At 45.9% G+C, this 27,974-nt stretch overlaps 1 protein-coding gene across 1 annotated transcript; it reads right to left on the bottom strand.

The window, feature by feature from the left end:
* Positions 1-30: 30 nt before the first annotated feature.
* IBA57 (iron-sulfur cluster assembly factor IBA57) lies at positions 31-27,525 on the bottom strand. The gene is made up of 3 exons (XM_082257716.1): positions 27,244-27,525; positions 11,848-12,188; positions 31-614 (listed from the first exon to the last, which is right to left on the bottom strand). The coding sequence occupies exons 1-3, from the start codon at positions 27,474-27,476 to the stop codon at positions 223-225; spliced, it is 966 nt and encodes a 321-aa protein (XP_082113842.1). The 5' UTR covers positions 27,477-27,525; the 3' UTR covers positions 31-222.
* Between the last annotated feature and the right edge of the window lie 449 nt (positions 27,526-27,974).

The raw sequence follows: 27,974 nt of genomic DNA, 5'->3' as shown, positions 1-27,974 counted from the left end.
TCTGAATGCGTTTTGTGCTACTTTATTTATTAAGCTTGTATAACTTAGACTAAAGAAATTAAATAATGCAATTCCCACATATGACCACATAAAAGCGCAATAAATGTAATAGATAATGGGAAAGAAGGCACAACCATGTCCTGTAGTCTATAAAAAATACAATACTATTCAACACTCATTCGGTCACAGTGATGTCTCTTAACATTCATCGATGTAGCCTGTTCATGTAGTATTTCCAGGCTTTGGCCACCAATCTGGCATGGAGGCGTTCACATTGACTGGCTCCCGGCCTCCTAGTTTTATCTGAAGTTCTACTCCAAGGTGTTCCAGCCTTAACAGAGCAAGACCTAAGTCGCCAATTCCGGCTCTGTATTTCCCGGCTGCTTTCCCTGAGAGCGTGACTATCTCCGATTCCTCACACTCAGCCGGTAATGGGGACGAGAGGCACACGGGCACCAGCCGCTTGCGGATTACTCCGGTGTGGTGAGTCCGGGCGGTTAGCTCTTGGCCCAAGTAACATCCTTTGGAAAAACTGATTCCATTCATGTAAACCAAGTTCGATTCCAGCGGAAGAGCCACCCCTGGAGGAAGGTCCTTCACCCCCTCTGGAACACCTAGAAAAAGAAGCACAAGGCTGATTATTTTACTTACATTTATACAAGTATGGAAGTTCTCCCAAGAAGCTCGAAGGAGAACGAAAATGTTGGTTTAAAACAATTTTTTCATAGTTTGAAATGGAGCGGTTTGGGATTTTAAGATGCAATCCACTATCAAGGTTGACCCTTTGTTTCTGAAGATGGTAGGACTTCCAACAGCCAGATTGGTGTGTTATCTAAGCCTAGCTTGCTGACCACCACCACCAATGCATCGTCTAGAGTTCTAGACCAACACAGAAAAAAGAAGGAATGCCCATACTGGTGTATGAAAACAATGGCTGTAGTTAGTCACATTCTACTGGACTTGTTCTGTAATGTGGAAGACAAATGGTGTTGAAGGCCCTCACTCCAGTTCAGGGATGGTTGTACCATTTTGACGTAGACGACCTCTTTCACCCATCTTCAGGAAAGGAAGACTTTGAACACATCGGTCTTCCACTTATAATGTTGTTTTAACATCTCTAACCTTGACAATCACAACAATAATTCACACCTTTAACCATGTAAATCAAAGAATTAACACCTATGCAGACTTCCTGAAACCATGGACAGGATTATGTGACTAGAGAACACGGGGGGGCTTCACAACTTTCACACCTTATCCTGTTCTTGGACCATAAGAAACCAAGAGCTCTTTAGTAAAAAGCAGCACATAATATACATTACACATGCAAGTATTGGGATGCCGGCCTTTACACGCACATTCAATTTAATGGCATCCCAGTCTTAGTCCATAGGGTTCAATATTGAGTTGGGCCAGCCTTTGCAGCTATAACAGCTTCAGCTCTTCTGGGAAGGCTGTCCACAAGGTTTAGCAGTGGGTCTATGAGAAAGTTTGGCGATCCTTCCAGAATCACATTTGTGAGGTCAGGCACGAGAAGACCTGGCTCGCAGTCTCCGCTATAATTTATCCCAAAGGTGTTCTATCAGGTTGAGGTCAGGGCTCTGTGCAGGCCAGTCAAGTTCCTCCACCCCAAACTCGCTCATCCATGTCTTTATGGACCTTGCTTTGTGCACTGGTCCAAATCATTTGGTGGAGGGGGGATTATGGTGTGGGGTTGTTTTTTATGGGTTGGGCTTGGCCCCTTAGTTCCAGTGAAGGGAACTCTTAAGGTGTCAGCATACCAAGACATTTTGGACAATTTCATGCACCCAACTTTGTATGAACAGTTTGGGGATGGCCCCTTTCTGTTCCAACATAACTGCGCACCAGTGCACAAAGCAAGGACCATAAAAAAATGAATGAGCGAGTTTGGGGTGGAGGAACTTGACTTGCCTGCACAGAGTCCTGACCTCAACCCAATAGAACACCTTTGGGATGAAGTGAATTAGAGCGGAGACTGTGAACCAGGCCTTCTCCCCCAACATCAGTGCCTGATCTCACAAATGCTCTTCTGGAAGAATGGTCAAACATTCCCATAGACACACTCCTAAACCTTGTGGACAGCCTTCCCAGAAGAGTTGAAGCTGTTAAAGCTGCAAAGGGCGGAGCCAACTCAATATTGAACCCTACGGACTAAGACTGGGATGCCATTAAAGTTCATGTGCGTGTAAAGGCCGGCGTCCCAATACTTTAGACAATAGAGTATAGTTAGGCACACATTACACCCCTTGATTACCCCAGATGTTAACCCCTTCCCAGCCAGTGTCATTAGTAGAGTGACAGTGTATGATATTATCACTGATCACTGTATTAGGGTCACTGGTGAGGTTAGTGGCAGTTTGTTCCCACCCAGTGTCAGTTAGTGTCAGATTACCCACCGCACAGGGGGGATGTACATTGCTTCCTGAAAACATCACAGCACCCTGACTCAGTACTCCTCTCAAGAGCTCTCAGTCCTGATGCAAGCAGAGGGGTTATACAAATGTCTTGATGGGCGGGTAGGTGTCAGTCTGGAATAGTGGGTGTTTCTAGGCAGACAGACCACCCCAGGTAACATCCAAGTGTGATGCTGAGCCTACCAGAATTGAAAGACCTGAATTAAAATGTTGGGCAAGTGACAGCCAGGCTGGGGAGGAAAGGGGTAGATCAGTGATGGCGAACCTTGGCACCCCAGATGTTTTGGAACTACAATTCCCATGATGATCAACTACACTGCAGAGTGCATGAACATCATGGGAAATATAGTTCCAAAACATCTGGGGTGCCAAGGTTCACCATAACTGGGCTAAATCATAGGTGCTCAACATATGGCCCTCCAGCTGTTGTGGCACTACAAGTCCCGTTCGGCACTGCAAGGCTGACAGTTACAAGCATGACTCCCAATGGCAGAGGCATGATGGGACTTGTAGTTCTGCAACAGCTGGAGGGCCACAGGTTGAGCACCCATTTTTTATTTTTTAAGTCTGTGGTGGTGCAAAAACCTAGAACAAAAACAAACCCGTAAGTGTACAAAAATCATGCATGTGACCACACACTAAAAAGTGCACCTAAGGGTGTGCTTTTAGTCCATCCCCCGAAGGGGTTGGACCTCTACCCTGATCCCCCGGGGCGCGAGGCTCCTGACAGGGACAAAGGGTTTACATGATCTGCCTAGCCAGAAGGCCTGGCAGACCCCGTTCTTCTAGGCCAGGTGAAGCTGACTCCGAATACTTGGTTGAAGGGCTCTCCTGAAGAGACCCCCCCCCCCCAGAGGCAGGGGAGGAAGGAACCAGAGGGCCACACATCCTCCACCTAGACATCAGGGCAAGCCGAGGACTCACACCTTTCATCTGTAAGAAAAACACACACAAAAGTGAAAGAGTGACAAACGTGGGAGAAAATAAATAGGAAATAAAAAAAAAAAGTGGCCGTGCCGAATGTGCGTTGGGAACCCATGGGCTAGATGATGCTGGACATCCTGCAGCCAGGGAATGAGGTGGGGCTCTATCTGACTTGCTGCAGCTTCTAATGCACATTGTGAGAAGCACAGAGGAAGCTGTTTCAGTCCAGGAGAGGAGCCGATATAACTAGTGATCGACCGATATTGTTTTTTTATTGCTGATACCGATATTCTGGTCATCGCATATCGGTATCGGCTGATATCTGCCGATATTTTCTGACATTTAAAAACTTTTTATTTTTTTTTACAGGTACTCTTGTGGAGGGATCTGGGGGTCTAAAAGACCCCAAACCCCTCCTCTGCACTTAACCACTTACCGCATACCAACGTAGATCTACGTCAGTAAACTTTGCGGTAGTGTACCGGGATGATGCCTCTAGCTAGAGGCATCATCCCGGTACCGTGGTTTAGAGCCGACGGTTGGCTTTCCGTCGGTACCGACCGATGCGGCTTCCCGTACCCGGGGGGGGGGGGGGGCGGGAAGGGACGTCCCCCCCCCTCCCGCCGCCTTCCGTGGCTTTGCTTGGGGCTCCCATCCCACCGGGAGCCCCGAGCACCCAGCCGGCACGTCCGCCGGCTGGATGGAGTCCCGATGAATGCCGGAAACAGCTTCGATCGCGTCTCCGATGACGTAACCCGGAGGCGGCGTCCATGACGTCACGTCCGGGTTACTGTGCTGCAAAAGGCGGCAAATTTGAAAAACGGCTGTATGCAAAAATGCAGTTTTCGGCGTTTTGCATACAGGGAAGTGCAGTGGAGGGGTTTGGGGTCTTTTAGACCCCCGATCCCTCCATAAAGAGTACCTGTCACTGCATATTGGTGTCACAAGGGATGTTTACATTGCTTGTTACAGCAATAAAAGTGATCAGATTTTTTTTTTTTTAAAAAACTTTAATAAAGTTAAATAAATAAATAAAATAAAGGGGGGAAAAAAAAATAAAAAATTTAGCCGCCCCCGTCACCGTTAGCTCGCGCACAAAACAAAACGTATACGCAAGTTGAGCCGCGAATGAAATTGCTGTTCAAACCACACATGTGAGGTATCGCCGCGATCGCCAGAGCGTGAGCAATAATTAAAAAAAAAGAGCTACACTCTAACTCTAAACTGGTAACCGTTAAATAAATTTAAAGCGTCGCAGATTGAGATCTCTATTGACCGTAGTTTGTCACGATCCCACGGGGGGGGGGCGCAATTTTAAACCGTAACATGTTGGGTATCTATTTACTCGGCGTGACATGTTCTTTCACAATATACAAAAAAAATGGGCTAACTTTACTGTTTAGTATTTTTTAAAATTAGTGAAATGTGATTTTTCAAAATTTTTCCAAAAAAATGGCGCTTTAAAGACCGCTGCGCAAATACCGCATGATAAAAAATATTGCAATGACCGACATTTTATTCTCCAGAGTCTTTGCTAAAAAAATATATATAATGTTTGGGGGTTTTAAGTAGTTTTCTAGGAAAAAATACTGGTTTTAACGCGTGAACAAAAAGTGTCCGAAATAGGGCTGGGGCTTAAGTGGTTAAAGCATTCAAAATGCCAAGTTTGGCTGTTTTGAATGCTGTCATTTTTTTGAATTTGGCACGGGGCACCCGGAAGTGATGTTATGAGATCACTTCCGGGTTTTATACAAGGAGACCCGATCAGAGCCGAATGCAGCTTTGATCAGGTCTTCTCTTTGGCGGCCGTGCAGGTAGGATGCCCGGGTCTCCTGCTGGGACGGGAGACCCGGGCGAGCTGCGGAAGGTGGTGGGAGGGGGGGGGGGGGGGACGTCCCCTCCTGCTCCTTTTAATGACAGCCGAGCGGCTTCTCAGCCGCATCGGTTGTCATTACATGACAGCCGACGGTCAGCTTTGGACGCCGGTACTGGGGTGATGCCTCTAGCTGCAGCCATCACTCCGGTACAGCACTTTCCCCAAATATCGGCAACCTCAGGGGCCGATTCCGATATATCGGGGAAAGTGCAGATCGGCCCCAGATATATCGGCATTGCCAATAATCGGTCGATCCCTGGATATAACGGTGCAAGACTGAAGGGAAGGCTGAAGTTAGTTGCACACAATTCCACAAAGCACATTTTAAAGGAAACTAGTGCTGACAGAAATAGGTGGGGCTGCATTGCATCTCCCTGAGACTTAAAGCGGAGTTCCGGCCACAAAATCGACATAGTCGATTTTGGGCCATCCGCTTCCTAGTTGTCACCTGAGAAAGAAAATGGGAAGTTACGATTTTTATTTTTTTTTACCTTGTAATTGCAGAAAGAAAATACTCACCTTTTTTCCACTTCCTTCCTCGGCCGCGCGGCCCACGCCGTCACTTCCACTTTGCATTGATTCCTGGGAGTTGAACGCCATCGCTCCCAGGAATCAATGCGACAGCACCGGCCCCGCTCGTCACTTCCGGTGCGTCGCTGCACCGGAAGTGACGAGAGGGGCCGATGCAGGCGCATTCTGGGAGAAGAAGACATGGAAGAGGACGCAGAAGAGGATCGCGCCGGCTTCAGCTGCCCACAACAGAGATGGCAACGCTGGAGAAGAAATTTTAAAAGTGAGTATTTCTTCTAAAAGGTAAGTGCGAACCGGGACAGATCAGAGGCTATCCATTGTGGAATGTACTAGCCCTGACTGTCCCGGGGGTATATTCATTGAAATTTTTTTTCTGTGGCCGGAACTCCGCTTTAAATTCTGTCCTGCATGACTTTCAGAGTCTACATCAATCAAGGTCTGACTTCAATGCATAAATGTGTAAAGGTGCGCTGATAAATAAATAAGCTGCAACCAAAGATCCAAATGTACTGGAATAAATAAATCCTGAAAATAAGTCTGGTGCGCTAAATTCTAAAGTGTCATTCTCAAGTGAAATAACTTAGTGACAAAATAAAATAAGATGACAATGTACTAAATTATCTATCAAATAATCCAAAGTGAAAAAAATTAATTCATTAATATGTGTTCCACACAATATATTGTGCAGATTCCCCTGATTTCACTGAAGGAGTCACAGAATCCGAGGACTCGGGGTAGGACCAGCCTCCTCAGCATAGTGTTTGCACTGAAGGAGTTACAGAATCCGAGGACTCGGGGTAGGACCAGCCTCCTCTGCATAGTGTTTGCACTGAAGGAGTCACAGAATCCGAGGACTCGGGGTAGGACCAGCCTCCTCTGCAAAGTGTTTGCACTGAAGGAGTCACAGAATCCGAGGACTCGGGGTAGGACCAGCCTCCTCTGCATAGTGTTTGCACTGAAGGAGTGACAGAATCCGAGGACTCGGGGTAGGACCAGCCTCCTCTGCAAAGTGTTTGCACTGAAGGAGTCACAGAATCCGAGGACTCGGGGTAGGACCAGCCTCCTCTGCAAAGTGTTTGCACTGAAGGAGTCACAGAATCCGAGGACTCGGGGTAGGACCAGCCTCCTCTGCATAGTGTTTGCACTGAAGGAGTGACAGAATCCGAGGACTCGGGGTAGGACCAGCCTCCTCTGCATAGTGTTTGCACTGAAGGAGTCACAGAATCCGAGGACTTGGATTAGGACCAGCCTCCTCTGCATAGTGTTTGCACTGAAGGAGTCACAGAATCCGAGGACTCGGGGTAGGACCAGCCTCCTCTGCAAAGTGTTTGCACTGAAGGAGTCACAGAATCCGAGGACTCGGGGTAGGACCAGCCTCCTCTGCAAAGTGTTTGCACTGAAGGAGTCACAGAATCCGAGGACTCGGGGTAGGACCAGCCTCCTCAGCATAGTGTTTGCACTGAAGGAGTGACAGAATCCGAGGACTCGGGGTAGGACCAGCCTCCTCTGCATAGTGTTTGCACTGAAGGAGTCACAGAATCCGAGGACTCGGGGTAGGACCAACCTCCTCAGCATAGTGTTTGCACTGAAGGAGTCACAGAATCCGAGGACTCGGGGTAGGACCAACCTCCTCAGCATAGTGTTTGCACTGAAGGAGTCACAGAATCTGAGGACTCTGGGTAGGACCAGCCTCCTCTGCATAGTGTTTGCACTATGCAGAGGAGGCTGGTCCTACCCCGAGTCCTCGGATTCTGTGACTCCTTCAGTTGCCCCAAAGCAGGGCCAAGTTGTTCAAGCTTCTCCTCAAGCATCAAGGGCTGCTCAGCAGCAGGCCCAATCCCCTCAACAGGACCAGCATCGGACTCAGAGCGAGTATTTTGGGACCGAATGGAGTGTGAGACCACAGGAGATTCTCAGCATATTTACCCAAGAGGGGATCAGGAGTGACGGGAGGAAGAAATATCAATAAGAGAATTATCATATGCTTAAGAATTCCCAGCTTTTGGTAAGAGGCCCATTCACCCTTTTGAGAGGTGTGGGAAGATAGTATATATTTCTGACTTCAATGGCTGCATGCTTATTCCAGGTTAGGACTCACAGTCTATCTATCTCTCTATCTATCTATCCTATGTTTTTAGAAAGCAGCTACTGTACAGCCAAAACTGATCTCAGTTTAAAGTCGATGGGGGATTCAGGGTGGAGTGGGGGGCATTCATCCAGCAGCTTTATAAATATCTTGGGAATCCCTAAGATAAACTCTACCGGCCACGAAGCTCTACAAAACCAGCTGGCGGCCATATAACGTCCAATAAACAAATACAATGGAAATCCGGTGGGGAGAGTGACACGTGCAATGAGCGGGGGTGAAGGATTGTTGGGGGGGGGGGGGGCATAAACAAGAACTTTTGCAAAAAGAATTTGCTACAAGATTCTTATTTAAGAAAAGAAAGTTGACTCATCCAGCTGGTCTCCACCCAAAAAAGGACATCGGTTTTCAGTGGGATTGGCCACTATAGAGGTCATGCCAGGCTGCATACACAATTTTAATCCTATCTAAGAGTACGTGGGAGACCCAGCTAAAAACTTTTTTTTTTTTTATTCGCTTTTCTTTATAGCATTACAGAGTGGAGAAAATTATTATTTGATCCCCTGCAGATTTTGTAAGTTTGCCCACTTACAAAGAAATGAAGGGTCTATAATTTTTATCATAGATGTATTTTATATGATAGAGACAGAATATCAACCAAAAATCCAGAGAAAAAACACATGATACAAATATTATAAATGTAATATAAATAGAAGAGAAATTTCCGCGCTAGATGTGACAGAAAACCAAATGATTGAGAACAATAGTGAGCAGCTGGCACAAAATCAACTAACAGTGATTCAAAAAATACAATAAAAACCAAAAAGTGCAGCGCTGAAATCAGTATACAATTACGGTATATAGCTGAAAAGCTCATATAAAGAAAACAAAAAAGTTTTTTGTTTTCTTTATATGAGCTTTTCAAATATTATAAATGGAGTTGCAGTTCAGTGAGTAAAATAAGTATTTGATCCTCAAGCAAAACATGACTTAGTAGTTGGTGGAGAAACCCTTGTTGGCAATCACAGAGGTCAGACATTTCTTTTAGTTGGTGACCAGGTTTGCCTCAGGAGGGATTTTGGTCCCCTCTTTATTAGATCTTCTCGAATTCTTTAAGGTTTCCTGGCTGTCGCTTGGCAACTTCCTCCATAAATTTTATATAGGATTAAGGTCTGGAGACTGGCTAAGCCACTCCGTGACCCTTAATGTGCTTCTTCATGAGCCACTCCTTTGTTGCTTTGGCGGTATGTTTTGGGTCATTGTCATGCTGGAAGACCCATCCATGACCCATCTTCAGTGTTCTGTCTGAGGGAAGAAGGTTCTCATCCAAGATTTTACAATACATGGCCCCGTCTATTGGCTCCTCAGTGCAGTAAAGTCAGCCTGTACCTTTAGCAGAGCATTATGTTTCCACCTCCATGCTTGACTGTAGGGATGGTGTTCATAGGTCATAGTCAGCATTTTTTTTTTTCCTTCAAACACAGCAAGTTCCTCTCCTTCTCAAGAAGTCATATACATGTACAGTCATGCCGATGAACATCTACGGCTGGGTTCACACTGGATTGCTGAGCGGCTCGCAGCAGGAGGTCTGGTGCATCCCGTTCAGATTTGGAGAAAGTGCTGTGGTCAGATGAGACCAAAATTGAGCTCTTTGGCATTAACTCAACTCGCTGTGTTTGGAGGAAGAAAAATGCTGACTATGACCCTAAGAACACCATCCCTACAGTTAAGCACGAAGGTGGAAACATGGAGCTTTGGGGCTGTTTCTCTGATAAAGGTTCAGGCCAACTTTTCTGCATTGAGGGGCAATGGACGGGGCCATGTATTGTAAAATCTTGGATACGAATCTTCTTCCCTCAGCCAGAACACTGAAGATGGGTCTTCCAGCATGACAATGACCCAAAACACACGGCCAAGGCAACAAAAGAGTAGCTCAAGAAGAACTACATTAAGGTCATGGAGTGGCCTAGTCAGTCACCAGACCTTAATCCTATAGAAAATTTATGGAGGGAGCTGAAACTTCGAGTTGTAATAACCAGACATGACCATCGCCATGGGGAGCCCAGGTGCAGGAGCCACCAACCCACCCCCAGAGACCCGGGGCACGGCAAACAGGTGCAATGAGAAGTTGGTATGTGGCGCTACCTTTACAGACCTCCCCTTGCAACAGGGGTACTAGCTGTGTGTGCAAAGTTATGGGTGTGCTTGCTTCCACGGGGTCCTGGATGTCCAGACTATCTGTGGCTGCTGCGGCTCCCCTTCTGAAAATCCACTGGGTCTGGCAGACTCCTCTGCTGCCAGTTCCAGCGATGTCTCCTACTTCCTCTCAAGTCACCTTTAACCCGGAACTTCCTGTGACATCAAGACAGGAAGTGATGTCACAGGAAGTTCCGGGTAAAGTGAGCGGAAGTAGGAGACATCGCTGGAACTGGCAGCAGAGAAGTCTGCCAGACCCAGTGGATTTTCAGAAGGGGACTCGCAGACGCAGCAGCCACAGATAGTCCGGACATCCAGGACCTCGTGGAAGCAAGCACACCCATAACTTTGCACACACAGCTAGCACCCCTGTTGCAAGGGGACGTCTGTGGGGTAGCGCCACATACCAACTTCTCATTGCGCCTGAAACTTCGAGTTGTCAAGCAACAGCCAAGAAACCCTAAGGATTTAGAGAAGATCTGTAAAGAAGAGTGGACCAAAATCCCTCCTGAGATGTGTGCAAACCTGGCCACCAACCACAAGAAATGTCTTATCTTTATGCTTGCCAACAAGGATTCCTCCACCAACTACTAAGTCATGTATTGCTTGGGGGATCAAATACTTATTTTACTTACTGAACTGCAACTTAATTTACTGCATTGTTATGTGTTTTTTTTTTTCTGGATTTTTGGTTGATATTCTGTCTCTATCTTTTAAAATACACCTATGATAAAAAAATTATAGGCCCTTAATTTCTTTGTAAGTGGGAAAACTTACAAAATCTGCAGGGGATCAAATAATTTTTTTTCCCCACTGTACATTGTGTTTCTGAAGCAAAAGGATCAAGAGAAAAAAATACAGAATGAACAGGCGGCATGAAACCCGATATTAGAGTTATGGCCCTTACTTTACTCCCCTGTTTCTACTGCCCTGCCCGGCCTTACTGCACCCCCCCCCCCCCCCCTTCCACCTTTTCTCCTACATGAGGGTGTTACACTGTATAGCTTCCAATAACAAGACAGGATCTGGATCCAGGTGCTGAACACAATATAAGGGCCCATGCACAGGGGGCGGGGTGCACAACTTTACCTAGATTCTGAATAAAACACTGTTTGCACATTGTGTACATGCAACTACTGTATTAACCCTTTTAGCCGCAGTTGCTTCTCAGAGCCTACAAGTAAGCATCAACAATGAGAAATCAGTGGAGGTGCCGCTGATTACAGTCTCTTGATCTTTACTTGTCAGCCCTGAATAAGTAATATAATTCTAGGACGTAACGCGTTTGGGCGGAGCAGGGTGATGTCACTCCCGATACAGAGTGAAACTGTACCGGAGGCATAATATATGCTAACTCTAGATATGCTTATTTGCACTCCACTTAGTACATGTGATATTATTTTTTCAATAAAGTATTGGGTAACCAATTTTGCATTATTGCCGATCCTTTTTATCTTTCTTAGTGTTACCTTTGCATGACGAGTAACAGGATCCCTAAAAGGGCCCTGTGCAACATATGACTCTGGAGTGTATTCAGAGTGCATTATATGCCATCAGTGATCCATGAGCTAAAGATCCTGAGTATGTGATATACATTCTATAGGTCCACTCTTAAAGGTGATGCCTGGTGGTGGGACCCTATCCTGTTACTCCTGGGACACTGCCTTACACCAGCAGTGCTGTGGTGCAGCACCTTTTACTTGAATGGGTCATGTTCAGCAGCAGTACTGTCTACTAAACAAGACGGAGGGTATAACTTTGGTTGTGGCCATCACCAAGTTCTCCATCTCCATACCTACCATGTTCATATCGGTGCTTGCAGTACTCCTCGTAGCTTCCCGGCTGAGCTTCAGGCAGCAGGTTGGTGATATTCTCCTCTGTCCCCGCCACAATTCTCCATCCCATAACCGGCACTCGGGGGTCAGGGCTGCACACCACCACTGGGCTCAGTGGCCTCTCCCCTGGAGGATCCTGCAGTTTCTGACCTGGAAGCACCGCCCACACCGACAACTCTGGACAGGGCACCACCTCCACCTTCTTCCGGAAGTTGAAGACCTGCAGATGTTTCTGGATGGGCCCCATCGCCTGTGTGTCACACTCCAGTAGTATATCAGACTGTCCAACTGCTTCCGAGGAGAGCCTGGAAGAGGAATCAATTGTAAGTAATACATACATAATATATAGTGTAATAATAGTATAAATATTATAAAAAAAATATAATAATAATAAATAATAATAACAAAAAAATTATTTAAAAAATATAAAATTTTAGAAAATAATAATATAAATATTATAAAAATAATATATACTGCAGGGCTTGACAAATTTTCCTGAAATCTAGGAGCCAGCTAAAAAAGTTAGGAGCCAGTTTTTTTTTTTTTAAACTAACAACCAAGCTTTATTTAATAAAACGGATACTAAATTTACACATAAATATGACTAGAACCCCACTCTCCTCTAGCGCAATTGGATGAAAACAGACTGTCTGTCTCTTTCCATCCGATGCCATCTGATCCGATCCACGGGATGGATAGAAAATAGAACCACCATCCGTCTGTTTTTGGAGGACAGGATCAGATGGCGGCAGATTACTGCTCCATAGAGGAGAATGAAGGGTCCGATCAGGTCTGCCTGAAAAACTGACAGGCGGACCTGATCAGACAGCCCATGTGAAAGGGGCCTTCGGCTGTGGCATGGCGATGAGGAAAAAAAAAAAAAAGATATATATATATTATATATATTTATATTATTTTTTTTTTTTTAATAATAATAATAATTGGAAAAAAAAATATATATTTTTTTTAATAATTAAAAAGAAAAAAAATATTATTTAGTTTTTACATTTAAAAAATAAATTAAAATAATAAATAACCACACTCCCTGTCAAAGGTAACTAACTGGACAGGGAGATGGTAATGCATTGTGTACAATCAGGCAGTAGAAACCGTAATTACAACAGTCATTACTCCCGGCCACCACAAGAGGGCGCCAGTTCCCCATTGGAAGCCTCTCATCTCAAGTAGCCCGAAAACCCGGGGCCTCAATTTGCGGACGGCCCGGAAGTCCGTGCGCGGAAGTCCGTGCAAAAGGGACAGGACACCTTCTGCAGGGCACCCCAGGCGCCAGGTCGCTAATTCTAGTCACAAATGCGACCTGGTGCCTGGGTTTTGTCGAGGCCTATATATATATTATACTGTAATAATAAATATGCATATTATAAAAATAGAAATATATTAAAAATTAAAAAAAAAAAATCATCATCATCATCATCATCATCTACATATTGTAAAAAATTAATAATTTATAATATTAACATTATAAAAAAGAAATTATTATAATAAATATATATATATATATATATATATATATATATATAAAAATAAAAGAAAAATAATAACATAAATATTATAAAAATAATGATAAAAAGTAAATACACTTTTCAGAATGAATTATGCTCACAATCAAAGGTTTTACTGTATTAGAAAAATAATAATCACCATAATTTAAACAATAAAAATAATAATAAAATTATTATTAACCACTTTCCCTCCAGAAGATTTCCCCTCTATCATATATAGGCGCTAATAAACATGGACTTTTTAGGCATGCATATATAAAAATAAAAAAAAAATAAATAAAAAAAGGTTTATTCAAAAAAACATGACAAAATACATATCATATAAAAACAACCTAGTGTGATTGAATAGCTGACTGGACCACAGGCTAAAGCCTCGTACACACGCACCGATTGTTGGCCGACCGATCGGCCATCTTTTGTCCAGTGTTGTTGTGTTGGTTGGAATGTGCCTAGACTGCACACAAATTTTGTCGGCCAACAACAACCAACTTCAGAAGTGATGTCATGTGTTGGTTTACTTTCCGTGTGTTTTTTCTTCTCTGAGCATGCCCAGTCTTGCTCATCTGATTTTTGTCGGCCGAAATCTGTACTGACTGACGAACAATCGGCCGTTGTGTTGACGGCCAACAAAAATTTTATAGCCTGCACACCAGATTTTGTTCGGCCGAAAAGTCGCAGTCGGTTGTCGGAAGCATCATACTAACAAGCCGAAAATCGGACATTGGCCGAAAATTTACGGCCAACAATCGGTACGTGTGTACGGGGTTTTACACTAACTGGGATCAGCTGGCACCCCAAGGCCCAGTAGTGGTAGCCAATACAATTGGAATTGGTCAGTGTCAATATCAGAAGCTCGACATGTTTCGCGATATTTCGCTTCTTCAGGTGCTCATTAAATATCATAGATGGATAGAAAAAAACAACCATAAGTACATTTTATAACAGATTCACACAGTTTTTGCTGATAGGTAAACCAAAAAAGAAAAAATAAATAGATAAACTGTACTCCAGGTCCAAGGGTGGAAATCAAGGACAAATGTGGGGACGCACACAGTACCAACACCATAACAAAAAATGTCCCTTCTATAGCAGAAGATGGAACTGTAACCAAGAAGTAGAGAAAGCGAGACACACCACCTCCTAAAAACAAAGCAAGGTAAATAATCTATAGAGACACATACCCAACATGCCTCCACTAATGGGGCATAAAGAGAGGCATGACAAGGACCTCCTCGCAATGACACCAACGCATGTGGAACAACTCAAGCAGATCAACTTGCATTATAATAATATTGTATCACCTAAAAGTAGTATGTACAATATGTATGAAAAAAAACTAAAATAATAGGAGGTATGTCTAACTGTAAACAATCAACTTAGGAGACCCGGCCAGTCTGATGTGCGCATGCTCGAGTCACACAGTGCGCATGCAGGAACAATCGATGACCGCTCGCCCATAAAGCCGGCTGAGATGGAACAGCTCACTCAGAAGGGGGCATCAGCTCCCCCTGGGGTTACCTCCACGTGCCACAACCCTCATCCCCAATCCAAAAGGGGAAATTGGGCAACAGGGCTGCGGCTTTCCGGCCACACATATGCCCGACAAGGCTAAGCATGTACGGTACCTCACGGATCATAGAACCTCCAGCACAGCTATGTAAACAAAAATCAATAAGTGAGACCATATTAATAATGAAAAATATAAAAAAAAAAAAAAAAAGGAAAAAGAATAATACAACTAACGTTCTATAAAAAAGACAACTCTCATAAAATAGTCATCATGCAAAAATCAATTATCGTATATTACATGAAAGTAGACTTGTGACGGTATCAGATTTTCATGCTGCGATTAATTGATTAAGGTTTTGCCACGGTATACGGTATTATCACGGTATTCTATTATTAAATTTAAATTATTAAATTTCTACCTCACTTGAATTTCATTGCTGAATTTAGGGGCTTTGGTTCACTTATGCACATTATTATATAGTCAGTCAGTACAGACTCTGTGAACCAGGCCTAAAATAGGTCATCAAGCAGTGTCTGGCCTAACTGGTGATAACTGGTCCTGGCGCTCGGCTCCGATCCGATGGCCTGGTCATTAAGAGTGCAAATCCTTGTGGTCAAGAAGTGGTTAAACCTGCAGGAGGACAGGTGTTTTTATCTATTAATGACTTTACTATTGCTTTAGGCCTGGTTCACATGTATGCGGGTTGGTGGTTCACATGTATGCGGGTTGGCGGTTCACATGTATGCGGGTTGGCGGCCCACATTTGCACAGGCATAGCAGCCCATTGATTTGAACGGGCTGCTATGCCCTCATTTTCCGCAGAAAAAAGGTGCATGCAGCATTTTTTTTAAATTCAGTGGCCTTGAAATCCATCCTGCTTTTGCACCATGCGACTAACCTGCAGTTCCTGCTCTGGCAAGCTTTCTGCATTTTTTGTATACGTGGGCACGGCATTTAAAAACAGTTTGCGTGTGCAGCAACGGCAGGTAAGTCGCATGGTGCAAAAGAAGGATGGATTTCATGGCCACTGCATTTTTTTAAATTATGCACCTTTTTTCAGCTGAAAATGCAGGCATAGCAGCTCAAGCCCATTCACATCAATGGGCTGCTATGCCTGTGCAAATGTGGTGCCCCAACCCGCATACATGTGAACCACCAACCCGCATACATGTGAACCACCAACCCGCATACATGTGAACCACCAACCCGCATACATGTGAACCACCAACCCGCATACATGTGAACCACCAACCCGCATACATGTGAACCAGGCCTAAAGCAATAGTAAAGTCATTAATAGATAAAAACACCGGTCCTCCTGCAGGTTTAACCACTTCTGGATCGCAAGGATTTGCCCCTTTAAAGACCAGGCCATCGGATCAGAGCGCCAGGACCAGTCATCACCAGGTAGGCCAGACACTGCTTGATGGCTATATAATAATGTAATGTGGGCTGCTATGCGTGTGTGTGTATATGTGTATATATATATATATATATTAGAGCTGCACGATTCTGGCCAAAATGAGAATCACGATTTTTTAGCTTGGAATAAAGATCACGATTCTCTGTGTAACAAAAAAAAAAAAAATTGGGATAACTTTACTGTTACGTTTTTTTTTTTTTTTTTATTCATTAAAGTCTATTAATTGCGTTTGAAAGACTGCTGCGCAAATACAGTGTGACATAAAATATTACAACAATCGCCATTTTTTTCTGTAGGGTCTCTGCTAAAAAAATATATAAAATGTTTGGGGGTTCTAAGTACTTTTCTAGCAAAAAAAAAAACTGATTTTAACTTGCAAGCAACAAGTGTCAGAAAAAGATCCAGTCTTTAAGAGGTTAAACTTCCTTTCTCCCTGGCAGAGGGAAGGAAAAGATACAATGTAATCATTTTTGTTTATAGTTAGCCCCCATTCACACTGGGGCGACGCTACTTCGCACCGCGACCTCCGAGGTCGCGGTGCGAGCAGCGCGCCGCTACCTTGGAGCGGCCGCCACGGACTTCGTAACATTGAAGTCTATGGCGGTCGCCTCCTGGTCGCCCCAAAGAAGCTCCGGACCCTTTTTCTGAGTCGGAGCGACTTGTGTCGCTCCTATCAGAACGGGTCCGCAGCTTCCCTATGGGAGGCGACCTGCGGCGACCTGTGAGGCGACCAGGTCGCCCCAGTGTGAACGGGGGCTAAGGCGTTAGCTATGTGAGTGAATGAGTCATCCAGCTCACTGAAATGTATCAATTCACATGTCAGACCCAGGAGCAGAGGAACTCGGTATTTCAAAAATGCCACAATAACAATACTGTGGCTATGCAATACCGCGATATATCGAATTACCGAAAACCGGCATATGTCTACATGAAAGTAACCAAATAATACGTATGGATATTTGAGCCTACAAATTAACCACTTACCGACTGCCCGCCATCGATTTGCGTCGGTCCTTTGGCGCTAAATACCGGGGTTATGGCAGCAGATAGTCCTTAACTTCCTGCCATTTCTTCTCATAATGGACATGATTTTTGATAGTTTCATGTTTGGTTTGTAATGCTATACGTTCTTGATCTAAAGATTGCATATCTATTTTGTACTGGGAAACCAATAGATTACTCAATTCCATACTACATTTGGTCACTACTTGTTCCCAACGTGTTTAAAAATGATACCCCTGAGTTTAAAAGGATGGAAATATTTTGATCTCTAAGGCCCACAGGTCATATATTTTCTTTTATACATTTTTGAAAGCATTCTATGTGCCAATATAAAATTGGAATTTTTCTTTTTTGGTTTACCCATCAGCAAAAATTGTGTTAATCTGTTAAAAAATTTACTTATGGTTGTTTTTTCTATTCTTATAGAATATTAAATGGGCTCCTGAAGAAGCAAAATATTGCGAAACATGTCGAGCTTCTGATATTGATGCTGACCAATTCCAATTGTATTGGCTACCACTACTGGGCCTTGGGGTGCCAGCTGATCCCAGTTAGTGTTAGCCTGTGGTCTGGTAAGCTATTCAATCACACCAGGTTGTTTTTTTGTGTTTTTATATGAAATGTATTTTGTCAGGTTTTTGAATAAACTTTTCTGTTTTTTTTTTTTTATATATGAGTGCCTAAAAAGTCCATGTTTGTTTGCAGTGCACCTATACAGTCTAGGACTAGGTAATAGGATGTGGCACATAATACCATCTATTTCTTCACCCAGGTACCACCCCATGCTGGTGTAAACTTCAATTAACATTCCCCCCCCCCCCCCTTCATGACTAGGCCATTTTTTGTGATAAGGCGTTCTTTTAACCTCTTGCCGACTGCCGCACGACTATTTACTGCGGCAGTCAGCCCCGTACAGGCAAAGTGACGTAGTACTACGTCGCTCGCCTGCGAGCCTCTAGGGGAAAGCGCGCACCGCCGGAGGCACGCTCCTGCCCCCGCTCACTCACGGACATTCCAGCGCGAGTGACCGGTGGCACCGATGTCCGCCGGTCACTCGCGATCTTCCGCTGGAGAGGGAGAAAGGCAGGCGGCTGATGTAAACAAAGCCATCTGTCATTCTCCCTGGTGTAACTGCAGAGATCATACGATCCTGCTATGTAGGATCGTATGTCTCTGTGGTTACATGAAAAGCCACACCCCTTTACAGTTAGAAGCACGCCCCTAGGGACACATTTAACCCCTGCATCTCCAATAAAGTTAACCCCTTCCCTGCCAGTGTCATTTTTACAGTAACAGTGCATATGTATAGCACTGATTACTGTAGTAATGTCACAAAATGACAAAAATCTTTCCCTTAGTTAGTAAATGTAATAACCTTTGCGCAAACCAATCAAAATACGCTTTTTGCGATTTTTCTTTTTTGTTTTACCAAAAATATGTAGCATAAAACAAATTGGCCTAAAATGTTAAAAAATTTGGATTTTTACATTTTTTTGGGGGGGAATTTCATATAAAAAAAAGTGAAAAATAGTTATTTTTGCTAAATTTACGCTTTTTTTTTTTTTGTTTTGTTTATAGCGCATGATCAAAAAAAAAAAAAAAAAAAAAAAAAAAAAAAAAAAAAAAAAAAAAAAATCGCACAGGTGATCAAATACCACCAAAAGAAAGCTTTGTTTGTGGGATAAAAAGGACGTCAAATTCGTTTAGGTACAGCGTCGCACGGCCGCGCAATTGTCCATTAAATTCACGCAGTGCCGAATCGCAAAATAGGCCCTGGTCAGGAAGGAGGTAAAATCTTCTGGGGCTTAAGTGGTTAATCTGTTAAAAAATGTACTTATGGTTGTTTTTTCTATCCCTATAGAATATTAAATGGGCTCCTGAAGAAGCGAAATATCGCGAAACATATCGAGCTTCTGATATTGTTGCTGACCAATTCCAACTGTATTGGCTACCACTACTGGGCCTTGGGGTGCCAGCTGATCCCAGTTAGTGTTAGCCTGTGGTCTGGTAAAACTGAAAAATTGGGCGTGCAAAATTATTCAGCACCTTTACTTTCAGTGCAGCAAACTCTCTCCAGAAGTTCAGTGAGGATCTCTGAATGATCCAATGTTGACCTAAATGACTAATGATGATAAATAGAATCCACCTGTGTGTAATCAAGTCTCCGTATAAATGCACCTGCACTGTGATAGTCTCAGAGGTCCGTTTAAAGCGCCGGGAGCATCATGAAGAACAAGGAACACACCAGGCAGGTCCGAGATACTGTTGTGGAGAAGTTTAAAGCCGGATTTGGATACAAAAAGATTTCCCAAGCTTTAAACATCCCAAGGAGCACTGTGCAAGCGATAATATTGAAATGGAAGGAGTATCAGACCACTGCAAATCTACGAAGACCTGGCCGTCCCTCTAAACTTTCAGCTCATACAAGGAGAAGACTGATCAGAGATGCAGCCAAGAGGCCCATGATCACTCTGGATGAACTGCAGAGATCTACAGCTGAGGTGGGAGACTCTGTCCATAGGACAACAATCAGTCGTATACTGCACAAATCTGGCCTTTATGGAAGAGTGGCAAGAAGAAAGCCATTTCTTACAGATATCCATAAAAAGTGTCGTTTAAAGTTTGCCACAAGCCACCTGGGAGACACCAAACATGTGGAAGAAGGGGCTCTGGTCAGATGAAACCAAAATCAAACTTTTTGGCAACAATGGAAAACATTATGTTTGGCGTAAAAGCAACACAGCTCATCACCCTGAACACACCATCCCCACTGTCAAACATGGTGGTGGCAGCATCATGGTTTGGGCCTGCTTTTCTTCAGCAGGGACAGGGAAGATGGTTAAAATTGATGGGAAGATGGATGGAGCCAAATACAGGACCATTCTGGAAGAAAACCTGATGGAGTCTGCAAAAGACCTGAGACTGGGACGGAGATTTGTCTTCCAACAAGACAATGATCCAAAACATAAAGCAAAATCTACAATGGAATGGTTCACAAATAAACATATCCAGGTGTTAGAATGGCCAAGTCAAAGTCCAGACTTGAATCCAATCGAGAATCTGTGGAAAGAACTGAAAACTGCTGTTCACAAACGCTCTCCATCCAACCTCACTGAGCTCGAGCTGTTTTGCAAGGAGGAATGGGCACAAATTTCAGTCTCTCGATGTGCAAAACTGATAGAGACATACCCCAAGCGACTTACAGCTGTAATCGCAGCAAAAGGTGGCGCTACAAAGTATTAACTTAAGGGGGCTGAATAATTTTGCACACCCAATTTTTCAGTTTTTTATTTGTTAAAAAAGTTTGAAATATCCAATAAATTTCATTCCACTTCATGATTGTGTCCCTCTTGTTGATTCTTCACAAAAAATTACAGTTTTATATCTTTATGTTTAAAGTCTGAAATGTGGCAAAAGGTCGCAAAGTTCAAGGGGGCCGAATACTTTCGCAAGGCACTGTATATATAATTTTTTTTCTAGTAATGATTGCGGTTAGCAACTTATAGCGGGACTGCGATTTTGCGGACAAATCGGACACTAGCTGACACTTTTTGGGGACCAGTGCGCTGTCACTGTACTCATGACATCGGCTGAGAAAGGGTTGATGTGCTGAAAGCAGCAAAATTTTCATCGCAGTTTGTGGTGTATGGGGGCTGTGTATGGGGGCTATGTAGCCGCAGACCGGTCAGGGCGTCCATGCTGACCCGTGTCCACAACCAAAAGCGCCTACAACAATGAGCATGTGAGCATCAGAACTGGAGCACAGAGCAATGGAAGAAGGTGGCCTGGTCTGATGAATGACGGTTTCTTTCGCATCATGTGGATGGCCGGGTGGTTATGTGTCACTTACCCGTTGCTTGGGGGCGGGGTTTGAGGTTAGGTGCTTGGGTGTAACTTTAATTTGTACACTTTTTTTCTACTAAACTTTACTTTTTATTACATAGGGAGACAAAAACCCCTATATGTGATATTATTTTGCTATGATAGATTCTCTTTATTGAGACATCAGGAGTTTTTTGGACCCCTGATGTCCCCCCTGCCACCCATTAACCCTTTCACTGCCAGATCTGTATGTCATATGGACCTGACAGCGGGGGGGGGTTTACACGCACTATTAGTGGCTAGCTGTCACATGAAAGCCACCTCCTCTGCCAGCGCCGCATTGCTTCCACACCGCCCAGTAACGGGCACCCCCGCCATGTATCCCAGGCTCCATCTGTGGGACCGGCATAGCGGAGGAGGAAGCTGAGCTGACATGTGTCCACTCTCCTCCCCTTCTTGTTGCTGGCCCGGAATCCACATATATATTATAATTTCCAGGTCCCCCTCTCACTTTCCCCGGCCAGCATGGAAAGGGAAAGAATGTAGGAAGAAATACTTGCCTTAAAAATGTCTTGTCCAGCGCTGCCATCTCAGGTGTGGGCAGCTGAAGCCGGAGTGTCCTCTTCTGTGATGTCGGAGTCCCAGAATGCCCTGCACCGCTCGTCACTTCCGGTGTAGGCGCGTCATCCCTGCACTGCTTCTGGGCATGCCCAGAAGCTGTTTAGCAGGGAATGACGCGCCTGCACCGGAAGTGATGAGCGGGGCCGGTGCAGGCGCATTGATTCCTGGGAATGATGACGCTCATCTCCAAGGAGTCAATGCAAGCGGGAAGTGACGGTGCGGGCCGCGGCCACAGAGGGAGGAAGAGGAAGGAAGGAGAGTATATTTATTCTTTAACCACTTCCATACCGCGTCATGTAAAATGACGTCGGCAAAGTGGTTGTGAGGATCCGGGCCGCCGTCATATGACGTCGCCCGGATCTCCCCTCTACTGCGCGCCCCCGGGGGCGCGCAGCGCGGCGATCGGGGGTGAGGCTCGTCCCTCGGACATAGCCCATCCCTGATCAAGGTAAACAGCCAATAGAAATTGGCTGTTTACCACGTGATCGGCTGTGTCAATCACAGCTGATCACATGAGCGGCTCCAGCACGAGCCGCTCGTCCTCTCTGCAATGCGCGCCCCCGGGGGCGTGCAGAGCAGCGATCGGGGACGAGGCTCGTCCCTCGGACAGAGTCGATCCCCGATCTAGGTAAAGAGCCAATGAAATTGGCTCTTTACCACGTGACCGGTTGTGTCCAATCACAGCCGGTCACAAATGTCAACAGAGAACACGGTAACTAGCTGTCACCGTGTTCTCCTCCTCACACACTGATCCTGTGTGAGGAGGAGATTGTGGTAACAGCTAGTTACCAACTACAGTGCACCCCAAACACACTTTTTGCCCCCCCCCCAATAAAGAGCACCTGTCACTAGCCCATCAAAGTACCCGAGTACCTGTCACCAGCCCATCAGGTACTCAGATGACAGGTACTCGGGTACTCTGATGGGCTGGTGACAGGTACTCGGGTACTCTGATGGGCTGGTGACAGGTACTTGGGTACTCTGATGGGCTGGTGACAGGTACTCGGGTACTCTGATGGGCTGGTGACAGGTACTCGGGTACTCTGATGACAGGTACTCTGATGACGGGTACTCGGGTACTCTGATGACAGGTACTCGGGTACTCTGATGACAGGTACTCGGGTACTCTGATGACAGGTACTCGGGTACTCTGATGACAGGTACTCTGATGACGGGTACTCGGGTACTCTGATGACAGGTACTCGGGTACTCTGATGACAGGTACTCGGGTACTCTGATGACAGGTACTTGGGTACTCTGATGACAGGTACTCTGATGACGGGTACTCGGGTACTCTGATGACAGGTACTCGGGTACTCTGATGACAGGTACTCGGGTACTCTGATGACAGGTACTCGGGTACTCTGATGACAGGTACTCGGGTACTCTGATGACAGGTACTCGGGTACTCTGATGACAGGTACTCTGATGACGGGTACTCGGGTACTCTGATGACAGGTACTCGGGAACTCTGATGACAGGTACTCGGGAACTCTGATGACAGGTACTCTGATGACGGGTACTCGGGTACTCTGATGACAGGTACTCGGGTACTCTGATGACAGGTACTCGGGTACTCTGATGACAGGTACTCGGGTACTCTGATGACAGGTACTCTGACGGGTACTCGGGTACTCTGATGACAGGTACTCGGGTACTCTGATGACAGGTACTCGGGTACTCTGATGACAGGTACTCGGGTACTCTGATGACAGGTACTCGGGTACTCTGATGACAGGTACTCGGGTACTCTGATGACAGGTACTCTGACGGGTACTCGGGTACTCTGATGACAGGTACTCGGGTACTCTGATGACAGGTACTCGGGTACTCTGATGACAGGTACTCGGGTACTCTGATGACGGGTACTCTGATGACAGGTACTCGGGTACTCTGATGACAGGTACTCGGGTACTCTGATGACAGGTACTCTGATGACGGGTACTCGGGTACTCTGATGTCGGGTACTCTGATGACGGGTACTCGGGTACTCTGATGACGGGTACTCGGGTACTCTGATGACGGGTACTCGGGTACTCTGATGACGGGTACTCTGATGACGGGTACTCGGGTACTCTGATGACAGGTACTCGGGTACTCTGATGACAGGTACTCGGGTACTCTGATGACAGGTACTCGGGTACTTTGAGTACCTGTCAACAGAGTACCCGTCATCAGAGTACCTGAGTACCTGTCACCTACCCATCAGAGTACCCGAGTACCTGTCACCTACCCATCAGAGTACCCGAGTACCTTCCACCTGCTCATCAGAGTACCTGACGCCTGAAGTACCCGAGTACTTGCCGCCTGCTCATCAGTACCCATCACTACTCATCAGTACCTATCACGTATCAGTACTGATCATCAGTACCCATCGGTACAGTATCACCTATCAGTATCAATACTACTCATCAGTACTTATCACCTGCCTGTCACCTGCCCATCAGAGTACCCGAGTACCTGTCACCTGCCTATCGGAGTACCCGAGTACCTGCCACTTGCTCATCAGTACCAGAGTACCTGTCACCTGCCCAACAAAGTACCCGAGTACCCATCACCCTTCATACAGCCACCATGTCCAAGTCAAAAAAGGTTTATATACGTCCTCCGTTTAAACCTAAATACCGGTGTTATGGCAGCAGATAGCTGCCATAACCCTGGTATTTTTTTAAACGGTGGACGGTTGGCTTTCCGATAAGGGTGGTCCCAGCGGCGGATTCGCCGTGGGATCACCCTTCCGGGATGGCGGAAGAGGCCCCCCCCCTCTCCCGCCACGTTCCGGTCCTTTTCCCCGCTTACCGGACCCGCCGGCAGCGGGGAAAACGATCCGGTCCCAGATCCTCACAGACAGGATGTCGAGTGAGGGCAAGCTTGCCCTCACTTGACTCTATGGTCTTGGAGGACCGGAGCTACGGAAAATGTTGTTGCCTAGCAACCGGTTTAAAAGGTCCTTTTTTTTTTTTTTTCATTTTATATAATAATTTTTTTTAATTATTTTACTATAGTTTTGGATGATGTGGGGGTAAAATCTCTTGTTGGGTTTCCTATCGCTGACTCCGTCCCTCCTGGGACTCTACTTGTCCTGGGGACCATCATCCCTGGGGTGGAAAAGTGAGGTGACGTCCACAAGTGAGGGGATTGTCACTGAAGAAGTCTTCCACTGGGACACAGACCCCAAAAAATAGAGGGGTTCCAAGTATTCCCGACTCCATCCAAGACAAAAAAAAAGGTTCGACTTCCTCTCGTACATAGGAGACCCGAGCTGGAGGTGACATCTTTACTTCAGCAGGCGGTGGGTGGGGTGCACATACTTTATCTAACCAGCACAGAGCACCGCTGCTTATCGCTGATAAATCCTGGGCTGGCGTCTTCTGACACCCCGATATCTCCATGGAGGAGAAATGTCACATCAGCCCTTTTCTGGGCCTTCCTTCTCTGTGTGTTCCAACCACGATCTCTATGTATGACAAGGAAAGGTGATTGTCTTCCATATAAGAGATCTCCCCAATCTCTACAATGTCATTGCATGAGGACTTCTAATTTGTTGGTAAAGGTGAGCAGATTAAAGCCCATAGAGGTCATGTACATTGATAGGCCTTATGCACGCTGAGCGCTTGCCCCCGAGGAACGAGACTCCGGGGTTTACATGGAAGACACAGGAGTACCGTCCACCCCGCTGCCTGCAAAACTCTATGAGAGGCTCGAAAAAAAAGAAAACCTCTAAAACGGCTTCAGGCATCTCTTGCCTGGTGATGTGACGTATTACATACTGCTGACCCCCTGCACTCTACACATGACACACACCTGACCTCTGCACTCTGCACATACACACTCCTGACCCCTGTACTCTGTACATTACACACTGCTGACTCCTGCACTCTGTACATTACACACTGCTGACTCCTGCACTCTGTACATACACACACCTGACCCCTACACTCTGTACATACACACTCCTGACCCCTGCACTCTGTACATTACGCACTCCTGACCCCTGCACTCTGTACATTACGCACTCCTGACCCCTGCACTCTGTACATTACGCACTCCTGACCCCTGCACTCTGTACATACACACTCCTGACCCCTGCACTCTGTACATACACACTCCTGACCCCTGCACTCTGTACATACACACTCCTGACCCCTGCACTCTGTACATACACACTCCTGACCCCTGCACTCTGTATATACACACACTCCTGACCCCTGCACTCTGTATATACACACACTCCTGACCCCTGCACTCTGTATATACACACACTCCTGACCCCTGCACTCTGTATATACACACACTCCTGACCCCTGCACTCTGTATATACACACACTCCTGACCCCTGCACTCTGCACATACACACTCCTGACCCCTGCACTCTGTACATTACACACTGCTGACTCCTGCACTCTGTACATTACACACTGCTGACTCCTGCACTCTGTACATACACACTCCTGACCCCTGCACTGTGTGTGTGTGTGTGTGTATATATATATATATATATATATATATATATATATATACACACACACACACACATACATACACATACACACACACACACACACACCTGACCCCTGCACTCTGTATATACACACTCCTGACCCCTGCACTCTGTATATACACACTCCTGACCCCTGCACTCTGTACATACACACTCCTGACCCCTGCACTCTGTACATACACACTCCTGGCCCCTGCACTCTGTACATACACACTCCTGACCCCTGCACTCTGTACATACACACTCCTGACCCCTGCACTCTGTACATACACACTCCTGACCCCTGCACTCTGTACATACACACTCCTGACCCCTGCACTCTGTACATACACACTCCTGACCCCTGCACTCTGTACATACACACTCCTGACCCCTGCACTCTGTACATACACACTCCTGGCCCCTGCACTCTGTACATACACACTCCTGACCCCTGCACTCTGTACACACGCACTCCTGACCCCTGCACTCTGTATACACGCACTCCTGGCCCCTGCACTCTGTATACACGCACTCCTGGCCCCTGCACTCTGTATACACGCACTCCTGACCCCTGCACTCTGTATACACGCACTCCTGGCCCCTGCACTCTGTATACACGCACTCCTGGCCCCTGCAGTCTGTACACACGCACTCCTGACCCCTGCACCTTACCAGGTACCTCAGCTTTCCTGGGATCTGGATGAAAAGATCATGATGTTACCATTGCCTAGGCAGCACCGCCACAGCCAGATACCGCCACACACGTTTATACATCTGACAACCTACAGTCATACATTCTACATCCCCCAATATAAATGGAGACAAGTGAAGGTAAATGTGTAGATTTTATCACCAGAACTCATTCTGTCACCACCACAGCCTCCCACAATAACACCAACAAAGTTTGATACAAATTGATAGCATTGCCAGGATTAAAGATGGCTGCCCGGCTCTGCGCGCTTACGCTTTACGTTACCTGTACAGGATGACATCAAACAAGCTCCGCCCCTGCACGTTGAGCAGGTGAGCGTACACGGCGCCCTCCCTTAGGCGCTCCGTGTCGTTGGTGACGAGTCCCTGCAGGAAGGCCGGAGTGTTCGGGCCTCGGAGCCGCAGCAGCCCCCGGTGCTCCCTCAGCGGGCAGCAGCTGCCGCTCAGCCGGCGGAGCCAGGGACGACTCAGGACCGAGAGAAACCGCGGCCGCGCCATGACTCGACGGAGCTCCGTCAGTCACGTGGACGTCCTTATCACGTGATGCGGCCTTTTAGCAGCTGCGCGCCCTCTGCCGGCAGACAGTCGGTACTGCATGCTGCTGAGAGTTACAATGTGTCCAACTCCTGCAGGATCAAAAGTTTGCAACGAAGTTATCCAATTACTGAGCGGGCTTTGTCTGGCATTTGTTGCTTACAAGTTTAAATCAGTACTTTATACTATAAAATTACTTATAACCACCAAATGTATATATTTTTAGCAGGTAATAAAAGGACGATTGTTGCAATTTTTTATGTCGTGCAGCAGTTTTTCAAATGCAATTTATTTGTAAAAAATACCCCAACCCCCCCCCCCTTCTCTACACTCACATTCCATAGTTGCCAACATTTGAAAAAAATTTCCAGGGACACTTTACAGCACAGCTATCAATTACTTACCACACCCACTTCCCCAAAGCTCCGCCCACTCTGCATAATTAATCTCCGCCTACTTATC

This window comes from Pelophylax lessonae (genome assembly GCF_965119305.1).
Source record: "Pelophylax lessonae genome assembly, chromosome: 5".
Classification (NCBI taxonomy): Eukaryota; Metazoa; Chordata; class Amphibia; order Anura; family Ranidae; genus Pelophylax; species Pelophylax lessonae.
This window is presented reverse-complemented; position numbering and strand designations above follow the sequence as displayed.

What these genes read in the sequence shown, in the direction of transcription:
- IBA57 (XM_082257716.1), bottom strand. Translation starts at nt 27,476, where the DNA reads ATGGCGCGGCCGCGGTTTCTCTCGGTCCTGAGTCGTCCCTGGCTCCGC. An exon ending in TTTGATGTCATCCTGTACAG is followed by an intron (nt 12,189 to 27,243) that starts GTAACGTAAAGC and finishes TTCCTCTTCCAG; the next exon opens with GCTCTCCTCGGAAGCAGTTG. An exon ending in CAAGCACCGATATGAACATG is followed by an intron (nt 615 to 11,847) that starts GTAGGTATGGAG and finishes TTCTTTTTCTAG; the next exon opens with GTGTTCCAGAGGGGGTGAAG.